The sequence below is a fragment of the Triturus cristatus genome, chromosome 2_2 (assembly GCF_964204655.1).
Source record: "Triturus cristatus chromosome 2_2, aTriCri1.1, whole genome shotgun sequence".
NCBI classification, from domain to species: Eukaryota; Metazoa; Chordata; class Amphibia; order Caudata; family Salamandridae; genus Triturus; species Triturus cristatus.
In genome coordinates, this window is record NC_140582.1 from 1,060,252,452 (window position 1) to 1,060,273,609 (window position 21,158).

At 46.3% G+C, this 21,158-nt stretch overlaps 1 protein-coding gene across 15 annotated transcripts in view; it reads right to left on the minus strand.

The window, feature by feature from the left end:
* Positions 1-21,158, minus strand: part of FGFR3 (fibroblast growth factor receptor 3) — a 111,218-nt gene that overhangs the window by 60,097 nt on the left and 29,963 nt on the right. For 11 of the 15 annotated variants that reach the window (XM_085642572.1, XM_085642570.1, XM_085642569.1 and 8 more), the window contains exons 3-4: positions 14,667-14,930; positions 11,033-11,086 (exon numbers count right to left, since the gene is read on the minus strand). In XM_085642572.1, coding sequence (XP_085498698.1) covers positions 11,033-11,086; positions 14,667-14,930 — 318 coding nt within the window. The remainder of the gene's footprint in view (positions 1-11,032; positions 11,087-14,666; positions 14,931-21,158) is intronic. The other 4 variants (XM_085642575.1, XM_085642576.1, XM_085642574.1 and 1 more) reach the window with 1 other exon arrangement.

Genomic DNA, 21,158 nt, shown 5'->3' on the forward strand with positions numbered 1-21,158 from the left:
TAAACCTGCAGCAATTGTTACCCACCTACAACTGTTTCGTGTGTTTCATTGGGTAACCTAATTTGGGGGAGGGGGGACAGCGGGGTGCCCCTGGGGGTACTAAGGGATATAGCAGATTCAGCTCATACTGCCCACATTTCAAGAAAACCGCATTTAAAAGCATGTGGCCTAAAAAGGTGTGCCTGTTTGTCGAGGAAGTGGAAGTCTTAGGGGGTCCTGACTGGAGTAGAAGAAGCAGAGATGGAAATAAACACAGCAGTTGTAGAGCACGTGATCGCTCCCAAGGAGGTATCTGGGGTATATATTCACATTCATCCTGCGTGGAGGACGGGGAGAGATTAGCGCCCTGGGGCCCACAGATTAGGCGCCCGAGACGGAGAAAGCGGCCCGTCAATCCTCGCCCAGCACGAGGGCACAGCTCGGAGGCGGCCGGGCCGCCGAGGCAGACAGAGGCTCCTGGCACCGGGCGCTGCGCGCTTTCAAAGGCTCCACAGAAAGGCTCTCAGCGCCCCACGGGGCTGCTGCCAGCTCAGGCTCCGGGCACAACAAACACCGCGGCTGGAGGGCGACGCTGAGAACTTTACTGTGCACGCATTTCAACTCCGTGCGCATCTCGCCCGCTTCGGTAACACTCCAAGAACAGCCACGAAGCCATGAATTACCAGCCGGCTTCAATTAAAGAAATTAATTTGGGGTGGAACTTTAACGCGATAAATGGCACAGATCTAGCAGTGCTTGGCGCACGAACAACCACTACATCGTATGGACTCAGTTTACGGAGATTTTCCGAAGTAATAATCGTGCACACGGCAGGGTGGCCAGGGCTCCCACACACAGTAAGCATTACAGTCACGGTTTTCACGATACTTCACCCCACTTAAAAAACAAAAAAAAACAAGTGTGTGTGTTTTAGTTACAGACCTGATTGGAAACGGTAACTAAAAGTAAAACATTTAAAAAAGCGGCCACAGCATTTTGAAAGTGCACACATGCGTAGTCGCACATGCCTATGACGTGGGAGCAGCGTAAACGTGTTTTTAAAATGTATTTAGCAATGCTGCATAGTATCGAGGATGGTGTGCAGGGTGGCTGAAAACCATTAGCAAAGCCAATAGGTCAAACAGTTGGGAATTACCGGCTTTACAAATAACATGTTTAGAGAGGGTCGATATATCTACTAAGAGGCAGATTTTCATGTGTTCCAGTGCTGGATTAAATAACTGCCCCTAGCAGAACGCAATTTAGCTAGCACATGTGATACTGTGTGCAAAACTGCCATTTAATTCCCCTCACTGCCTCAATTTCTGTTTTCTATGTTGGTGACCGCTGTCACTTAAGTCACGGCGATGGAACATTATATTCCCATTTCTAGGTTTGTACAAAGTCCCGTTTTTTTGTTTTTTAAATTCCGGTCACCCTAGCACACAGGCCTGGTATCAGAAAGGACTATCCGGCAGGCAGAGCTGACATACCTACTTACATATTAGCTACATAATTGTATTTTTGCAGACAGACCAGAGGAACTACATGTCTGGGATTGTGCTTAAGCAAGCGTCTGCGATGCAGTGTGCTGGGAGGTGCGAGTCGGAGTGGGTGTGAGAAAACTGTGGGTGTGCCCTAGGGCCTTCTGTGGCAATGCTCGAGTTATCTGTGTGCATGTTTGTGCTACCGTGTGCGTACACCAGTGTGCGCCCACAGTACTGGTTTGTGTTTAGAGTTGCTTTTTGTTTTATTCTGTATTGAAATGTGTGTGGGGGGAGGGAGTTCGGGGGGTTGATAGGTGAAGAAATACAGCTGACATGTTATTAAACTGAAAAAACCAATTCTCATTCTTCAATCTCTGGACCCAGTCAAGTCCTTTCCACTCTAAGACTCCTCCATACACCCTCTTTGATGGCTGTTGTACAAACACGTGTGAAGGACAAAACAAAACTCTGTATTGCTTAATATCGGTCTGGTTCTCAGAAAAAAAAAATCGTGTCCTAAACACTGGAACACGTTACTGACAATTCACTGTTTTATAACCATGTCGATTTAGACACCACTAGCAGCGTCCCCCTTTCAAATCATTGAGACCACTAATAAAAACATGCTTAAGACAGTGTTCTACTGCGCCCTAAACCCACTTCTAAGCTGAAAGTCATGACATGAATGGAACCCACTGGGAGGAATGTGGTGTCAGAATGTTCATCTTCGCAGAGTTAATCTTACACGGCAGATGTTAATGGTGTGGAATCTACCCGTTCTTTCAGCCTCCTCTAGGGGGCAGTGTTTGATAGCGGCTTTTTTCAAGAGATCTGAACCTTTACCCACAACAGCACTGTGGAACGAAGGCCAAACATAACAAACGAGAAAATGTGTCCCTTATCCGCAAATCCAGCTTGGAAAAAACAGTAATAACTAAACGCTAACCTACAGCCCTCGTCCCAGTCTTTACTAATGAGTTGATCCCACCTCCATGAGACGGGAAACAAGACATTCTGAAAACAAAGCAAGTCCACTCATGGAGTGAAACAAGTAGGCTTACCTTCTCACCATCCTCCTGTTTTTTTTTTATCTCATTCTGAGATTAGGACTTTAGGATTTAAAACGCAGATCCTGTTTAGGTTTGGGCTAGATTGTGTATTTTTCTTTGCCCAATTCCTCTCTCTTTGCTGGTCATGGAGTTACGAGGACTTTTAAGGGCCCTTGCAAAGCTTGGACCTTTAGCTACTAATATGGCAACGTTTCTCTCCAAACTGGGCTGGGGAGGATTACTTTCATTGTATGACTAAAGGGGTTGAAAAAACTCCTACGTGGAAGAGTACAGAATGTTCCGCTCTCTTGGAGGATATGGAAACGCAAATTGAGTTTCTTTCTGATATATCATTTCATAATGTCAGAGCTTCTGCTCCAGCTAATGAAGTATCAGCAGGGGCTAGACTTAACCTATTCCTCAGAGATTTGTACACAGATCCAACCCAAAAATCATCTTCTTTAAATATGCCTTTAAGGGCACACATCTATTTTTGTCAACAACTAGAAATTCAAGTAAACTTCATGGCAGAGACAAGTTGAAAAAAAAAAAAAAAGAGTACAATTTTTCAACTAGCGATGCAAGAACTTCACGTCATGAGGAAAATAATCCCTGCTCCATCCCAGGAAGTGGTGAGAAGGATATTCCAGGAGACATCAAGAGTCCAATAATTCAAGGGGGTACATGATGGTGATAAATCACAAACAGCTGAATGAGTGGGTGGAGGGGGTTCACTTCAAAATGGAAACCTTGCACAGAGGAATGCGTTTAATACCAGTGGGGGACTTTATGTGTGATGCATCTCTCAGATCTAGTGACCATAAAGTCTCATCAGAAGTAGCGGAGATTGTGTGTTCTGAGGGAAAACATTTGGGTACTTCAGTTTGCCCTCAGCTCTGCTCCCAGGGTGTTCACAACGGTGGTGGCCCCTCTGATAGCGCAGCTACGCCTTCATGAGTGGTGTCTGTTCCTTTACTTGGACTGGTTTATCCATGCTCCTACATGGGCAATAGAAGAGGAGGGCCTAAAGGTGGTATGCAATTGTTTAAAGCCCAATGCGTTTTGTTCAGCCTGTGATTCAATGCGAAAGAACTTACCAGCTTTGAGAGTTACAAGGCTCGAGGGGGACAACTAAACGTTAATGTCATTTCCAAGGGGGAAAAAATGTAAAAACAAATGTGACAAAATCATCTCGTGTGCAGTAGAACATTACTTCATGCCAAGAGTTTAAGTGGAGAAATCAAACACGTCAGACTGCACAGTGTTTCTCTCGCCTCCCTTGGATAACGAAAAAGAACAACTGCCTGGACCTAGAAGGGACGTTTTTCCTAGGGCCCACAACAAAAACTGCACATATTTTACATTCAGCGTTCGCTCTGTAACTGGTCAACGCAGGTACACGTTTTACATGCATCTCAATCTGTGTACACACAAGGGCAGGGGTCATTGCATTTGTTGGTTTATTTTTTTCAGTTTAACTTTCCACCCTTTTTTGCCTTCATGAAGAAAGTGAACGGATGCACTTTTGGCCAAGCCCTACTCATTTGATGGTTATCTGCAGTAAATGTGAACACTCCTTGAAAGAATTGTGCAGCGGTATATTTAATGAGGAACTTTAGAAAACACGGCGCGTCTCCTTTTGGCTAATCAAGTCTTGGATATAGCTTTGGTTAAATGCATGGGACGCTGGAGTTCAATCAGTAAGGTAGAAACCCGTCTGATGTTTTCTGGTGAAATAAATTCTACGATACAATACACAACTCTAAAACACACAATGGCAGGGCCATCCCTTACAGCCAGCCGGAGGCCATCAGCAGGCCGCCGGCCCAGTCACAGGCTTTGTTTTGCTTGGACAATTGAGGTCATTTAGACCATGGGTGCTGCTGTGCTGCAGACACAAGCGGTACAAAAGGGGGTGGGGATGGACAGAGCATCAGAACCAATCAAACAGTCACACCCAGTCAACAGATCTGGGTTTGATCCATCACTGTTCTTTAGCGCACTCTGCCACCCCAGTTCAGACATGGCCATATGCAAATCAGTCTGACCCTGTGCCTCATGGGAACAGTCCAGCCCGAACTGCCAAGCCATGCCTTCCCTGGACCGGAAACAAGCTTCCTAGGACCGGTTTCTGGCATTTCAGCCGTCTTCAGCCAGGCTTGCTTGAATCCAGTGGCAAAGTGAGCAAGGGACTCACGTCTGAGCATACCCTGCCAACAGATGGCAAACTAAGCGGTACAAAAGGGGGTGGTGATGGACAGAGCATCAGAACCAATCAAACACTCACACCCAGTCAACAGATCTGGGTTTGATCCATCACCGTTCTTAAGCGCACTCTGCCACCCCAGTTCAGACATGGCCATATGCAAATCAGTCTGACTCTGTGCCTCATGGGAACAGTCCAGCCCGAACTGCTGCAGACACAAAGCACAGATGCCCATTTAAATGCAGTCTCTTTGAAGGGCACTCCGGACTAGCCAGCAGGGGCTTCACAGTAACACAAGAAACATAGAAAATGCATCATTCTGGTTCTGTTTTAGAGCCAGTAATAACAGAACAGCAAATAGCTGAGATGCCGGGAGGGCTGGCAGCCATTTGAATTGGCCGCGTCCATCAAGGCAGTGTTTTTGATCTGAAGGTATAGTCTCTTGGGAGTCTCACCTCTGATCTCAATGTGAAAGGGTCCAATTCTTCTCAGTTTTCTTTGTGGAAGGCCACTAGGCGGCAGTGCTAGGACACACTGACAGATCTTGCTGCAACATTAGCCCACTTCAGAAGAAAGATGTAGTCTCCAGGCTGGATATCAAAAGACATCCTGCAGGGGATTCCTCGGCTGCAGAAATGCCAGCATCGTTGGAGGTATCCAGCGTAAATTTTATGCCACTTTTTTCTGCCAAACCTCAGCACAAAATAGGTGACTGAGATTCACCTTCTCAAGACGTGATCTCAAATACAAATGAACCCTTTATCAACCTGAATTGGCAACATGTCCGACTTGTGAATGACCTGGCAAGCCAGACTTAAAAATCCACGCACATTAATGACTGCCCTCCTGCCATCTGTGTTGCTGCCAGAGCAAATTGCTATAAATTATCTAGCTATCTAAGACACTTTAATACCATTACAATACCATCTGTGTGCTCCTGAAAGTTAAAGCACAGGCAGCTGGACAAATAAACAAAAAGATCACTGCTGTGTGGAGGGCAAGCACATTTTTTGTGAAAGCACACAACTCCTACCCGACCAAAGTATGTACTCCTGGCACCCAACATGTGGGGGTAGCCAAAGTCCCTCTTCTAGTAACACATAATTGTCTGGCGACAGCTTCGCAGTCCAGGCAGACCATAAAAACAGCAAAGTCTGGAACAAAATCCACCACTATTTTAAATATACAGAAACCTGCCAAATCTGACTTGGGCTAATTTGCGATGTGATTACCTTGTACAGTATAAATGCAATCAGAATACAATGCAATGCGTCCAGGCAGGTGGTAGATGGGCCAATCGCATTTTTGGGACATAAAGGAAGCTCTCCCAAACTCTCAAAGTTTACTAGCCACTGGCCGCATCCTTTGGCCAACCCTGCCACATCCTGATGACGCTCATTTGGCTTCCAGCGCTCCAATCACAGATGCTCTGAGGAATCCTAATTAGATAGAGAGCAGAGAAAGCCAGAAGAGCCACCATGTTTTCTGTTCACCTTGCCAAGACCAGCATGAAGTGACGTGAGGGAATTCACTCTCTCGCCTGCTTGTCGAGCCTAAAAGTAGCACTCATGCTACACTCTGTAGGGTGGGGGGAGGGTCAAGTGCTGCCACAATATCTAGAAGCAGAGATTACTCAAATGCAAGTGAATCCATCAAAGATTCAAAGTAGAAGACCACTGACTGCCAATGACTGAACAAGAAGCGTGTAAGTCACAAAAGTATCAGGGCCATTGTAACGGAAGCCCCGGACAGGATTTTAGAGACGCAAACAGACCATAAAGATAACAGAAGCAAATGCTGGCGGAAGTATCAATGATGCAATTTAAGGATCATCTGAACACCAGCAATTTTTATGTACAACTGTATACGAACAAGCTGTTGATATCTAGCAGTCTTTCAGTTAAGTAGAGGCGGTAATGTTCTAAGACTTAAGACATCAGCCATAAGGAAAAATGGCATCTCTAAATCTTAACAGCTTTAAAAATGTAAACCTACATGTTCCCAATAATATTATGTGTAGCAATTTTTAATACAAAAGGGCTAAATTTGAATTTCGTTGTAAGTCTGCACGATTCTCGGAGGTAGCAGAACAAAAGTAGATTTGATAGATTCACCAGCCAAGGATTTAGCAATTTTTGTCAAAAGTGGTAGATGAAATTCACCGAGGTGTCCCACGATGGGGTGGGTGCAACAAAATAGAAATGGTCTCAACATGGGGGTTTGTATGGCAATGGGGGCCGTAGGGGTGAAAGTCACTCCTTTGTTTAAGGATGCCAGACAGTAAAAAAGTGGCTTCTGGGGAAAGTCGCTTGATCGGACGGGTGCTGGGCTGGCCAGAAGGGTTTGTGGACAAGCCCAGACAACCTTTAAAAGGTTGGGGCCAAGAGTCAGGCAGCCTCTTTTGCTGCTGACTAAGAACAAATGTCTCCTCTCTGCAGGCCCTTCACTCCTGGTGTTTTTCTGGCTGGAAGCTGCTGGTGAACTTGGATTTGTCCCGCCCACTCTGACCATTGACTTTAGGTTCAGAGCAGGTGTTCAATTACTGTTTCACTGTTTGCTTGTTCTTAGCATAATGTTTTTGGTGGCTCATTGCTTGGTCTTCTTGGTTGTATATTTGGGCAGGGTGGGCTCATTGTTGGCAGTGGGACTTCTGGTCACCTTGACAACTCACATAAAATATGTTCATACAAGTGGCTATTTGGACATTAAGGCAGTGGTTTGGAGCCGTAATTGATTTCAAATGGCTGGGGTGGGCACTTCCACAGCTGCTTCTAGTCCTCTCTGTGGATAGGTGCTCCATTCTTGGGGCCCTTGGGGTGAAGAGAGATGTGGTCAGACCCAGGGGACCTTGTTATGGCACAGTTGACCAGACTTCTCTCTGTTGACTGCCATTGGGTCATCCAGGTGATGACTCTGGCATGGTAATTGGTAGGTTTGCATCTGAGCAGGCTTTGCTCCTGCTTTTGGGGGAAGAGGAGAATTCTGGTGGACCTTCACAATCACAAATCAGGCCCAGGTTTTATTTATTTTTTAGGTGCAGGGAGGATCTGGGGAGAAGTCTGACGATGGGCTCACAAAACTGAATGGGGATAGAGGAAGGACAGAAATGTTGTGCTGACTCTATATGGGACATTAATAATTGCATGTGTATGTAACAATTTATGTACTTTTTTTTTTTTACAAAAGCTTTTTTATGAATTTTGAATGTGTTTTCCCTTTAAATCTGTTTAATAACAAATGTGTATCACAATAGTGGGGAGAGAGGTAACAAAGCTCACTAATCCTTCCTCACTAGCCCAGTATATTATATACACAAATGGTATAGTGAGCTCCGAGAACTGGTAGGTATAGTACTATTCTAATTGAATAAAGATCCCTCTGTGAGGGGAACAAAATAACCCTTACCCACAACTTGCTGCATGCTTCAACATTGGGCTTTTCCAACAATCGAGATTCATTCTTGTGTTTGGATGGGCTCTACCACATTGTGGGAGCTCAGGATATAGGACATGGAGACCCCAGTCTGGACCACACACCCTCATACCCAAACGGGGTCAATGACAAGTCACCAGTTCGCTGTGGGTAAATGGGCCATGTTTATTACAGTACAAGCCAAACATCCTTTATCGGAATCTCTATTGCTTTCCCCACCCTCATTGCTGCTCTAAGTATGAGATGAAGGCCCCCCTGCTGTTGAGAAGCAATCTTTGAGGTAACTCTTTCACCCAATCTTTAAATAGAAGAGTGATGGGTGGGTAAGTCGACCTGTCCAAGTGCAAAAGAAACTGCCTCTGCGATGGCCACTGCAGAAAAGGAGGGGGCTAGAGTCCGCCTGGCCTAACTAGGCCCCGGCGGGGGTGGACGTGGCGAGCAAACCGCGCAAGTCACTTACACTTCCTATCTCAAGCCATGCGACTTGTGACAGGAAGTCCCCCAACCTGACTCAGTAGGAGCGACAGAGACTTGTATGCAGGAGGTTGCGCAGTCCTTGGGGACCTGGGTTGCTACACCATGCCCCTCTAAGGTGTGGAACTCTGTTCAGTGAAATGGCAGATCTGCATTTCACGTAATTTCGCCCAAATTACACACAATGTAGCTAAAGCAAATTATACAAATTTCACACGCACAGAGATTAGGAGAAGCAAGGGATGAAACAGCCGCCTCCCTTACCATGTTTCTATCACCTGAATATTATGAAAGAGCAATAGGGCTGACATACTCTCATCACCATCGGTTAGCAGATAAGAGCAACAATAGTTGACTGCCGCGTTGTTAAAAGTGGGGTTTTCTCTAAATGTAGACCTTAGTCGCAAATACTTTTCTTGGTAACATTCTTTGACCATTCTTAAGACAAGACATGGATGTAAGAAAAGATTCATTAATACCAGATGCAGTCCCGTTTCACCAGTACTTAAAGCACACCTCTGAGCCATTTCTGGCATTCCTCTGTCAAACGTGCAGTGTGCTCGCTTCACCACCCACCTCTCTATTTCAGGATACTAAATCAATTTAAGATGCCCCATTACGGGAAGGCAACCATTCACCTCCTGCGAGATACAAGCTCTCCATACATTACGTTCCACACACTTTCTACAAGGAATCAGTGCTGGTCCAACAGTAAAATACAGTTATTCCCACAGCTAGTCCAATAAAAATAATTTCAAAGTTAACCACCAATTAAAAAAATGAAACTGTAATTAGCAAAGCAAAAAAAAATGACTTCTGTTTCAGTAAATCATAAACAGCTTGTTTCACAATATATCCAACAAAAGCTCACACTCAGCTCTCAACAAGTCTGTGACAGGCAAACTATTCTGTTCCGATATCCAATCAAATACACCCATAGTGTAATTTTCCAAACAGGGCATAAATATAGTGTATTCTGGCTCACTTGGCACTACAAGAAGCAGAAAAAGAAGGCAAAGCAGAAGCAGATATTACGAGGATAGCACAGGAATAGTATGCAATAAGGCAGATAGCAGAAAGAGGAGAAATGAAATGTGGCGCTGGCCGGGCGGTTGGGGTGGGAGGGGTTACAGACAGACCTTGGAAAGAACAGAAATTAGATAGAATAGTATGCAATAAGGCAAATAGCAGAAAGAGGAGAAATGAATAGTGGCGCTGGCCAAGCGGTGGGGGTGGGGCGGGGTTACAGAAAGACCTTGGAAAGAACAGAAATTAGACAGGACAGGTATGGGCCAAGCAACAGAGGAAGACAAGAGAAAATATAACAAGATCATGAAAGATGAAAGCAGTCTGGAATGGGCTGGACCAGATAGGAAAAGAAAGAGAAATGGGATAAAATTGGGCAGGATCGTAGCAGGCAAGAATGAGCTGGACTGGGAAGAGAAGAAATGGAAGGTAGACCAAAATAAATAGAGGGAGCTGATTAAGAAGAGGGCAGAGATGTCAGATGCCCTCAGAAAACATGCAAGGATCGGCTTGACTAGAGAGCAAAGAGAACGAGAAGTTAGAAGCCATCAGAAAACATGTAAGGATATGCTTGACCAGAGAGCAAACATAAAGAGAAAAAGAAGTAGATCAGGGAGTTAGGAAGAGCAGAGAGTGAGCAAGCATGACCCAGATGTGAAAAAGAACGGAACCAAGGGAAGGATCAGAGCATACAGAGTGGGAAACAAAGGACCAGACCATAGAGAAAGAGAAAATAGTAAATAAGGGGATAACAAAAGAGAGAGAAGATCCAGAGAAAATAGACAAAAATAAGAGAAAAGGGACTGAGAGGTGCCGTCATTTTAAAAAGCATGTAATAAGCCTGAAGCAGACCTGCCAACTTACACGGTGCCACCGCGTGTCACACTTTTTTGGCTCTCTTCACACGGTGAGGAGCCAAAATCACACGGTGGCTTGGAAAATGAGCTGAAAACCAATATAAACTGTGGATTTTTAGCTCGTTTCCGGAGGCAGTAACCGGCCGATGCTCTTTAAGAGGTGTGAAAACACCCCAAGTCATTGGTGATAGCCTCAATGACCCTTTGTTTTAATTTTTTGCGGAAGGGATTGGGTGCTTGGTGCGGGGCAGAGTGCCTCTAGGTAGGTTTTAGCATAAGGCACCACCCCCTCCTCACACAGTGGCATCAATTTGTAAGTTGGCAGGTACTCTAAAGAAGAAGTGCATGAAGAACAAACAGCGATCCTAAAGCCGGGCGAGGCATGAGGACATCAGTGATGTCAACAAATGTTGGAGTTGGACAGATAAGAAACAGCATATTGGCGCTACACAAGCATTTCTACTCCCTTAGACTTCAGAAACAGACATCACACAGATTAGCAGTTCATGGCTGGGCACTTACTTCCACTTTCAGATTCCTCATCATCATCTTCGTCATCACCGGATGACGGAGAATCTGGAGGAGGAAACAACACAAGGTTTTTAAACGGAAAACCTTGATGCATTTCACTGCATACTTCTCCATTTAAGAAAATGACAGGTGAAATAAAGAAAGGTTACATTCTGCGGCTTCACCTGCAAATCTTTAAGAGCCCCAAACCATTTCAAGAGCTAGGATGATCCAAACATATTTTAAGTCTGCGTTCAAAAGGATCACCCTTAAACATGAGCCACAGCTTTGTCCTAAGGGCTTACACTGAAGGATGCTGTACAAGATGAGGCAGTGCAAATTATCAGAGGATCATCCTCATTCTCCAGTTAAAGGGAAAACTCGAACCAAACTCACACTCTAAATTAAGTGTCACTCCAAGAGACTATCAGGCAATTCAGACATATGTTAAAGATGCTCAAGAATCAGAGACACACTGTGGTCTATTTGGGACTCGTCAGTGTAATGTCACTGCCAGGTTTGTTATTACGGGTCTCCACCCTTTGTTAAACAAGAATAAAAACTTGGCATGCAGATTGTTCCTGCGTTTGGGGATATAAGAAACTATACTTCCCACTCAATGGGGAAAGAGAAGTAAATCAGGGAGTTAGGAAGAGCAGAGATTGATCAAGCATGACCCAGATGTGGAAAAGGGAATAAATGGAAGGATCAGAGCACAGAGTGGGAAAGAATGTACCAGACCGGAGAAAAAGAGAGCAGATGCAGGGAAAATAGAGAAAAGAACAAGAGAAAAAAAAATAAGGGGTGAGAGGCGCTGTTGTTTAAAAAAGCATGAAAAATGCTCATAGAAATGGTGCACAGATAAACAGGGATCCTAGATCCGGGTGAGGCATGAGGACATCAGTGATATGAACAGGTGCTGCAGATACCTGCATTTGGTGATATAAAAACCCCACTTCCCACTCTATGGGGAATGCCACTGCTGCTAGACAAACTGCAAAAACCATGGTCTCTTTCCACTTGGAGAAGGAAAGTAAAAGAGAGACTGGTAAGGAGAAGTATGAACAGAAGAAAATATGGGATCAAGGAGATATTTGGACGTGGTAACAGTAGTCAACGAGATATCTGAGAAGGGCTAGCGAAATAGTGAAAAGAGCATTTCAAGAAGTAGGAACAGAGCATAGAGAGATAGGCACCCAACCTTCCAAGTGTACTTTAAAAAAAGTGCTCAGGGTCTAGCAGCCTGCATACTACTTGAGCACAATGCTGGTTTCGACCACAGGTTAAGAGCCACACTGAGTTAAGTTACAGCGCTGCAGAGTATAACTCATCACATACAGGAGAACAATGCTCCCACTTTCAGTGCATGTGTGCCAGAAATACTGAGTAATGGGGCAAAAAGTTCCGATTTGTGAATGTAGCTCAGTCTCGTGCCCGTCTGCAAACAAGGAGCTTCGGTTCAAGGGGAACTACTGCTGCTCCCCAATACCTCAGAGACCATGGTCCCTTTCTGTTCAGTTAGCTGGTTGGCCAAAGGATGTTAAATTAAGCTCGGTGCGGCTCAGCATTGATACTTTTAAAGAATATTCACAGGCTTCAGCCTAGCCTCCTTGTTTCAAGATTGAAGCAAGAAGCGTCACAAGAAAGGGGCCTGTCGTGACAGAGACAGCTATACACTGTTGAATACATGAGCAGACTAGCCAGGCTTGTTTCTCTGCTTAAAACGGTCAGGTGTTGCTATGCAGAGGTTTCATACGGCAGCAGACACACCAGTCTTACTTGCATCACTACGATGCGACTCGTGCATCCTTGTAACACAGCTAGGGCCCTTGGAAGCCTTCTGTTCTTAACGTCATCTAATCTCTGTTTACTATGGATTCATTTGAAATGAGCCCCCTTAGACACAAATCGATTCCAGATTCAAACAAAAGTGTCGATCTTAATTTACTACTCCCGTTCCAGCAATGAACTCCATTAAAAAGCAGAGTCGACCGAATTACTCAAAAATTCTGATCTTCGAAAGGTGCCAGATGCAGCAAGAACAGGCCAGTGCCACCACTCTCGATGTGGCATTTCCATTTTCTGTGCCAGGCGCTTCTTACTTTTAGTCTTGATACTTATGTCTAGATATTGTGGAGCAAACTACTGTTTATCTAAAATTCATAACATGCCCATGTGCGAAGTGAAAGATTCTTTGTGCTTCAGCTGGACGGTTGGATCTGTTCAATACTGCACGAGGATGTAATAATGAGGCAAATACAAAAAAGGTGATAAAACAGATGATAAAAGAGGGAAAATGAAAGAGGGAGAAATAGAGGAAGAGACGAAGAAAGAGGAAGAGAGACACTTACACATAGACGGGCAAATCACTGGAGAATCAATCATCACATGTAAGATTTTGATCTAAATTCTGTTCTACCTTGTAAACGTTTAACTTTAATTTCCAACACGCCCATGTCAAAAGCATGTCACCAAGCAGCGGGATGAAAGAGGAGGCTGTGGCGATACCTGAATCTCAAGCCTATGGCTTACACAAAAGTCTTTACACGGTGTGCATGAACAATCTGAGCTATCTTGCCCTCCTGCAGCCAAGCTAAAAAATAGACAAGTCTCCACTGGACAACTGTTTGGACGGGTGTCTCTAGGGCTGTTCTAAAGAACTATTATTAGGAAATATTGAAACGAAGACGGACAGGGTGTTAAATGCTGAGCTGATGGGTAACAGTTCCTAGTTTTCACCGCCTCCCAGCCACTCAGCAGAACGGCTCCATCCATGCGCCCAGCTGCCCATCTACTCAATATTGGCCCTTGACCCCAAAAGCATTTAAATAAATGGTACAGACAGCCAAATATGTTTAGAAACGGGCAGGACTATTTAAGCTATCCATTAGCCACAATTTACAACATAAAGTGCAAGATGGTGAAAGGACGAACATGTCTTTAAAGGGATGAAGTGCTTCAGTGGTGGTTTGATTCGGCTGACCTTGAAATGTCTGCGTTTACTGCATCGACGCAGAAAAGTGTTAATACTGTAGCAAAGAGGAGGGGCCACTCGGACCCAGACGTGTTTTGCTTGAGCGTCCTGATGGACGAAGCGCCCCGGGGGAGGGCGGTCATTTTGTTATCACTGTTGTTGAAGAACCTCACTTTGTTTTAGTTGATAATGAATTTGACAAATTAAAAAAGGTATCAGCCAAGGGACAACAAACTGTTTTTGTAGAGCCCTCTCCAGCTGGGTTTAATAATGAGGTTCACTTAGAGCTAATTGCGTTGTAATGACCAGTCAACAAGAGAGCCATTCGGCCCCTATTGTGCAAACAGCGGTTTGCGGCGACACCGCTCAAACACGCCCAATGCTATGGAATGTGTATGTGAAAATGACTGTTTGCACATTTGCTTTAGCTCTGGTGTGAGCAACGCCAGGGGCAGCCATTCACCCAGAATGCAACAGGAAACCTCTGCAGGGAGATCCGGCCGCGCGCGCGGCTCTGCAATAAAGTGGGGGTTCGGGGTTACAGCTGGCGATACCCTAAAGAGGCCTCGAGGCCTTCAGACACACCACTTTTACCGAGTCAATGGGGCTCTTCGTCTTCTGCCCCTCCTCCTGCCAAGCTCCTCTCAATGCCCCCTCCCGGGGCCCACTCACCGGTCACCCTGACGGTCACGTTCCGGAGCACCTCGCTGGACTGCCAGGCCTTGCAGCTGTACACTCCCGAGTCGTCGTAGGACACGTTGATGATCTTGAGCAGTTTCTGGCCGGTGTGGGTCCGGTTGGTGGGCACGACTGAGATCCCGTCTTTGAACCACAGCACGGACAGCGATGAGCCCGGGCTGGTGCAGGCCAGCTCGATGGTGTCCCCCGTGCCGAACAGGAGCTCTTCCACCAGGGCGCCGTCGCCGGGGAGGTAGTCTGCGGGGAGAAGGGAGGGCGCGTTAGCAGGGCAGCAGCGACACACAGCACATGCAGCACAACTTGCAGGACATTACTAAACATGGGTGCATCGGACACCCTTACTACTGACGGGTCGTAATTCCTAATCGACCTGTGAGGGGCAAATGTCCGAGTTTGCCCTGCTGTGCTTGAACCGTGAACTGCAGAAGCTCACAAGTTACAAGACACACAGCAGGCAGCCCAAACGGACACACGAATTTAGTTCCAAATTCTTCGACATTTTCAACGAGCATTGGACCTTAAAAGCGAGTGCACTCTCACCTAGTGCCGCAAGTGTTATTAAAACCATTTGTCATGTTCCAAGGGCAGCCTCGAGGCAGACAGCAGAGCAGCGCCCCGCCGGGCCTCGGGGCGAGCCGTGAAGAAGGCGCTAGTGTTCACAGACCTCGCAAGGGCTTCTCGGCCCATCCACACACGTTAGTACACATATACACGCGGCTGCCCGCTGGATCTCTGCACACATACTCACGCTGGCAGCAGCAGCCTTTTATGAACTCTATGCACGACTTTCAGCTTGGGGGGGGGGGGGGGAAGGGGGTGCAGTCAATCTGTCCAACCGAACTATTCCCGGAGGGGGGTATTCACAGGAACAATCTAAAAACATACTTCGTAGCCGCCGGACTCTGCTAGGGACCTCTGCTCAACAGACTGCTTCCAACATTTCGAGGCTGTCGGGACGGCTGCACTTTCAGTGCCCGGCCATCAATAAGCTCTTGTGTTCGCAACTTGCGCATTGCGTTTCTGACTGTGTCATAAATACACATCTAAAGTAAAGCTTGGTGAGAGCACGGAGCTCACAAGTCCCTGGCCACACCGAAGTGCAGAGCACACGGTAAGCACCAGGAACTTCCGGAGGAAGCGCCGCTCTATCCCGTGGAGTGTCCTGTTCTCGTAAAGGGGCCCGGTGTGCATTTAGTAAGTGAACAAACCACGCACGAGCGAACACCCCCTCCCGTCCCCAGCACGCGCTCAAACACCACTGAGAGGATCCACATAGCCTGTGGTCACACATTCGCCTCAGATGCGAGCTTTATGGGGTATTTTTAGCCGTGGTTCGTAGCCTATTCAGAGAGGTGGTCGCTGCGCTAGTGTACATTTCAGTCTGAAAACAAGCATCTTAGGCGATCTCACAGAAGTCACTAAGACTGCCAGGGTGTCTACTATTGTGTACACAGGCATGGCGCGGCCAGAAGCTGGTGCCACCACATGCCAAGGCCACCAGAACCTGCCGCGCCAGAAGCTGGAACCACCACATGCCAAGGCCACCAGAACTTGCAGCGCCAGAAACTGGTGCCACCACATGCCAAGGCCACCAGAACTTGCAGCGCCAGAAGCTGGAGCCACCACATGCCAAGGCCACCAGAACTTGCAGTGTCAGAAGTTGGTGCCACCACATGCCAAGGCCACTAGAACCTGCCGCGCCAGAAGCTGGAACCACCACATGCCAAGGCCACCAGAACTTGCCGCGCCAGAAGCTGGAGCCACCACATGCCAAGGCCACCAAAACCTGCCGCGCCAGAAGTAGGTGCCACCACATGCCAAGTCCACTAGAACCTGCCGCGCCAGAAGCTGGAGCGACCACATGCCAAGGCCACCAGAACCCGCCGAACCAGAAGCTAGTGCCACCACATGCCAAGGCCACCAGAACCTGCCGCACCAGAAGTTGGTACCACCACATGCCAAGGCCACCAGTACCTGCCGCGCCAGAAGCTGGTGCCACCACATGCCAAGGCCACCAGAACCTACCGCGCGCCTCTTGCTAGCTCCCTAGTGGGCGCAAAGGTTAACAATCAGCAAGGGGCCTGTGCAATGGCTGCCATTCACTCGAGCCTCTGCGCAGATGAGGCGAGGCGCTGTGAAGTCTGATATAGTAGCCTCGTCTGACTCCGAAGAACACACAAGCCGTCGAACCGGTCCGAGGGTGACGCTTATGCTGGCACACAGACAGCACTGGAGCTCGACAACCCACTCTCCAACCCTGCCCATGCAGGCGCAGCGACGGCGCAGGAATTGCTGGTACATGTCCAGGACATTTTAATTGGCACATAAACCAACTCTTTCCACATCTAATTAGAAATGCAGCGGGGAATATCATATAAGCTTATGTGTAAAAAAAGCAGAAAACTTCGCATTTACTGAAAATGTTGGTGGTGTGGTTCGAGAGAAAGTAGCAAATAATGCAGACCTGAGAGCTCTTAGCTCTGTGCCAGTCTTTTTGATGATCACAGCGGATTTCTGTTAAAATGAGGGCATCCCAAGGCCTGAATGCTGCATGTATTGTTTATATTGCTATCGAAGTCTCCCTTCCTTTAACATGGTGCAGAGGCCCTCTGATATCGGTCTACCTCGCCCGAGTCGCCACCGTTTGGCTACAGAGCCCAGTGGCAGCAGTCTGTTTACAGAACTCTGGGGCCCACTTGGAGAGCCTCCTATGTTACCCTGGCAGATAAACCTCAGAAGTATGGGATATTATGCCCTCAGTGCCGTGACAGCGCAGCGGATGGCTCAGTTGTAAACAGATGCTTGGTACAGTCATTACTATTGTTCCCATCATTTTTCCTAGAAGTATTGTTTGCACATTTTCCTTGTATGCTCATCAACTATTACTAGGATTCTCAAATTGTTGACATTTTGCTGCCTGAATTTTATGATTGTCACCTTTGTGCGAGCACACCTTTTACACATGCCCATGCAGAAGTGTCTTGTCATTGATTTGGTCGAGTTGGAGGGGAGCATGGTGCAAGCTGGGGGCCCCCAGTCACTATTAGCCGAAGCAGTCCTAGAGCAGGCAGTACAAACAGCCCCCACCCCAACTCTTTATTAACAGCCTTTTTTCCTCATGTATTCCTCCACTCAAGGAATGTTTAGAGACAATGCCCTCTGCTAAAGCATACCCTCTCAATGCACTGGTGTGTCCAAACCCTTGTCACCTCCCTTGAAGACTGCATTACCTCTGCAGTGTTCTCCTGGTTTAATAATAAAATATAGAGCTAACTCCTCAGAATGGTACTGTCCCAATCATACACATGGAGAATGTTGCTAATTGTGCAGTTCCCCCCTGAAGTTCCTGGTATTTGTTAATAATCCTTCGAAATGGATACCAGGTTGGTGGCCTTTGACAATGGGGTAATTTCCTTCTCCCGTCCTTACGCTCTCGTTTGCGCCTTAGGTACACAAGGTAACCTCTACATGTGTTGGAATGTGTAAGATCAATCATTGTGAATTACTTTGTTGTTCATTTAGTGCACCTCGGAGATAGTTCTCCATATTTTCTGATGCATTGTTCCCACTTGGGAAACTGTCAACATGTTTCCACCCAATAATCTTTTTAAAGGGGCTTATCAGAACAATAGTTGACAAAAATAAGAATTCCCTGTAAAGAACAGTTACAATAATTTGCATGAGATCGTTACCATACTGCAAAGGGGTCGCAAGAAATTAGCACCCACTCTGCCATGCAAATGAATGTACAATGATTGCCCAGTAACTGTTCTAACACTGGAGCAACTGTTCTATAAACAAGGAACATCAAATAACTTGTGCTTTGGCAAATAGACTGACCACCTTGAATGATTTAATTATATTTGTGTACCATTTCATGAACATTATTAATACCACTATTAATGAACTGTACCATGACAGATATCACAAAAGGGAGGTGGCTAACGTTCACACTGCACCTTTGCAGGTTACACAGAGATTCCCTCCATCTGACCTGAATTTAGATTACAATAATTCAGTGCTAAGGAGTGAGTCGTATGGTGCCTCTTACATTTCGAGGTCCTTGAATTCATTGAATGTTCTAAAGCTAGAACTGATAATAGAAGACACGTGACTGTGGCTCAGAGTAACTGATTGACTATAACAGACTTTGGAGGTATTGTGTTTTTGATTAATATTAAGATTGGTCTACATTTCTGAGTCTTTAAACACACCAAGCACCCATCCTTTATAGTTCTGCATCTGAGAACTGCGGGACGCTCTTTGCAGGCGAAGAGGAACAAGAAGCAGCTCACAGGGACGGGGCACAGTTACCTGCGAGGAGTATCTACACTATCGGCTCTCGCGGCAGACGGTGCTGCAGCCTTGTTTCACCTTCGTTTAAGCGACTGCTTCGACTCTGGAAACACACAAGTTCACAAAAGCACTTGCACACACTCTGAAACAGCTGTTACACAAACAATGGTGTAACATTCTCTTTCTGGTCTTTCTTCTCTCTCCTCTACCTATTCTTTCTCTCTGGATTCTAGAACTCTTTCCCTCCGTTCTTTCCTGCCTGTCTTCGTATCCAGCAACAGCCGCTCTCCTGCGGGTCCGCTCATTAAGGATTTAAAATAAAGAAGAATACAAGAAACGAGGATTGAACCTGGTTTATTTACCCACTACAAATGGTTAGAAGAGGGAGCTGCCGTCATGAACAAACTGCTTTCCACCACTGGCTGTGGCCACATCCACTGCAATTGGCCCAAGCTGTCCATACACTGCAAGCCATTTACGCCTCTATTAAAAGGCTTCCTGACACTTTACAAAAACAGGAGGTTGCTGGATGCTCTGCTAAGGTAAATTTCTTTCAATGGCAAGTTTTATGCCTTTCCTAGCTATAGACCCGTGAACCCTTGTGTGACACCATCCCCCGCCCTCCAAGGATATCAACTGCACTGTGGGTGCACGAGGGCTTGATCCCTGCTATACCTTCAGGCTAACCACTGTCTCTGTAAGTTCCATTTAGACTCACTGTATGCACATTTATGTGACTATACTAAAAACCGTGGCCTGAATACGGCCTCTTAGATCTACACTGGAAACCCGTAGTCTAGCACAGGAATACAAGCAAATTTCCCATGCACCACGCCGGTTGTAGCAACCCTGGTTAGCACACAAATCAATCAAGACAGGGCAGCCTTGGGTAATGTGGCCCTTGAACTAACCAATCTTACCGATCTGTCAGCATTAAAAGTACGAGAAGACCGAATAACACTGCAGCCCTGGTGTACACTGGGGACCACAGAGAAGCACTTCTGTAGGTCTAAGAATCCTAACCAATCCTACATCAAACGGGGCTCAATTAAACTTTTGTCATCGCTGCTTTCAAAGAAAGATTGATTTAGATCCGGTTCGGAGTAGGATTAAAAACATGAGACATGGACCCCTTCACAGTGTACAGAACTAGCAGCGCTGGCTGCTGAAGAAAGCCACGGCAGTTTCTTCCTTTTCACATCAAAGCACCGTCTGGGGAAATTCTGGTGCGTAGGAAGGAGTCTCGGAGCAAGCTATTCTTTGAAATGAAGACACAAGACAGCGAGGGACCAGCAATCGCGAAGGAGTGGGCTTCATGAAAAAAACCCACTGCTAACGGCAAAGAAATTACCCAGTGGGGTCTAAAAAGCATCAGCAAAGCACTTCAGAACTAGAAACTAAACTTGATCATCTGATGTGAAAGCTGGAAGAACTCACAGTTTTAAGTTCACATCTCTGTACTTCGCAAACTAAAAGGTTTATTTAGATCTTCCACAAGCGCTTAAAATGAGGTGTTAGTTCCATACCCTAACCCACAGGTCACTTCCTGCATTAAAAAGGCAGTCTTCGGAGAAAGCCTTGGAGAGAAGGCTTCTTTTCGGTTACAATAAACATTCTGCCACCCCCTTCTTTTGATAACACATAATAGAACTAATTATGAGAAGCGAGATGGCTTTCGGTATTGTACGATTCTCATACACAAATCCATCCTTTGCTTTACTTGGGGGCAGTTCTTTAAGCACAGAGCTGTTTGTACAGCACTACATACTTGGATGGGCTTCTGGGAAGGAAAGCCAGATGCCACTTTGATGGAGGTTAATAAATCAGTCCAGTCTGCAGGAGAAAATTGTTGACTCTGTGCTGTGCAAACTCTAATTTACATCAGCATGAGAGGTTTCACAGATTAAATGGCATTCAAGGCGCGATATTAACTTTTCACACTGCCTGCAGCCATCCTTTCAACAGTGCTCTCCAGTAACCAGCCTTATGCTCACCCATAACACATGTTATCAACCACAAAATGTATGCATCTCTTAGAAACCGAAGCCTTCCCCCAGCTCAAAGCAGCGTTTCATTCCCGAGTAAGGGGGCCAGGGAGATGAAAAAATAGCCCCCTATGAGGAGGGTGCAACGTTAGGCCCAGGGGTCCAGTGTATCCTACGCTTCCTC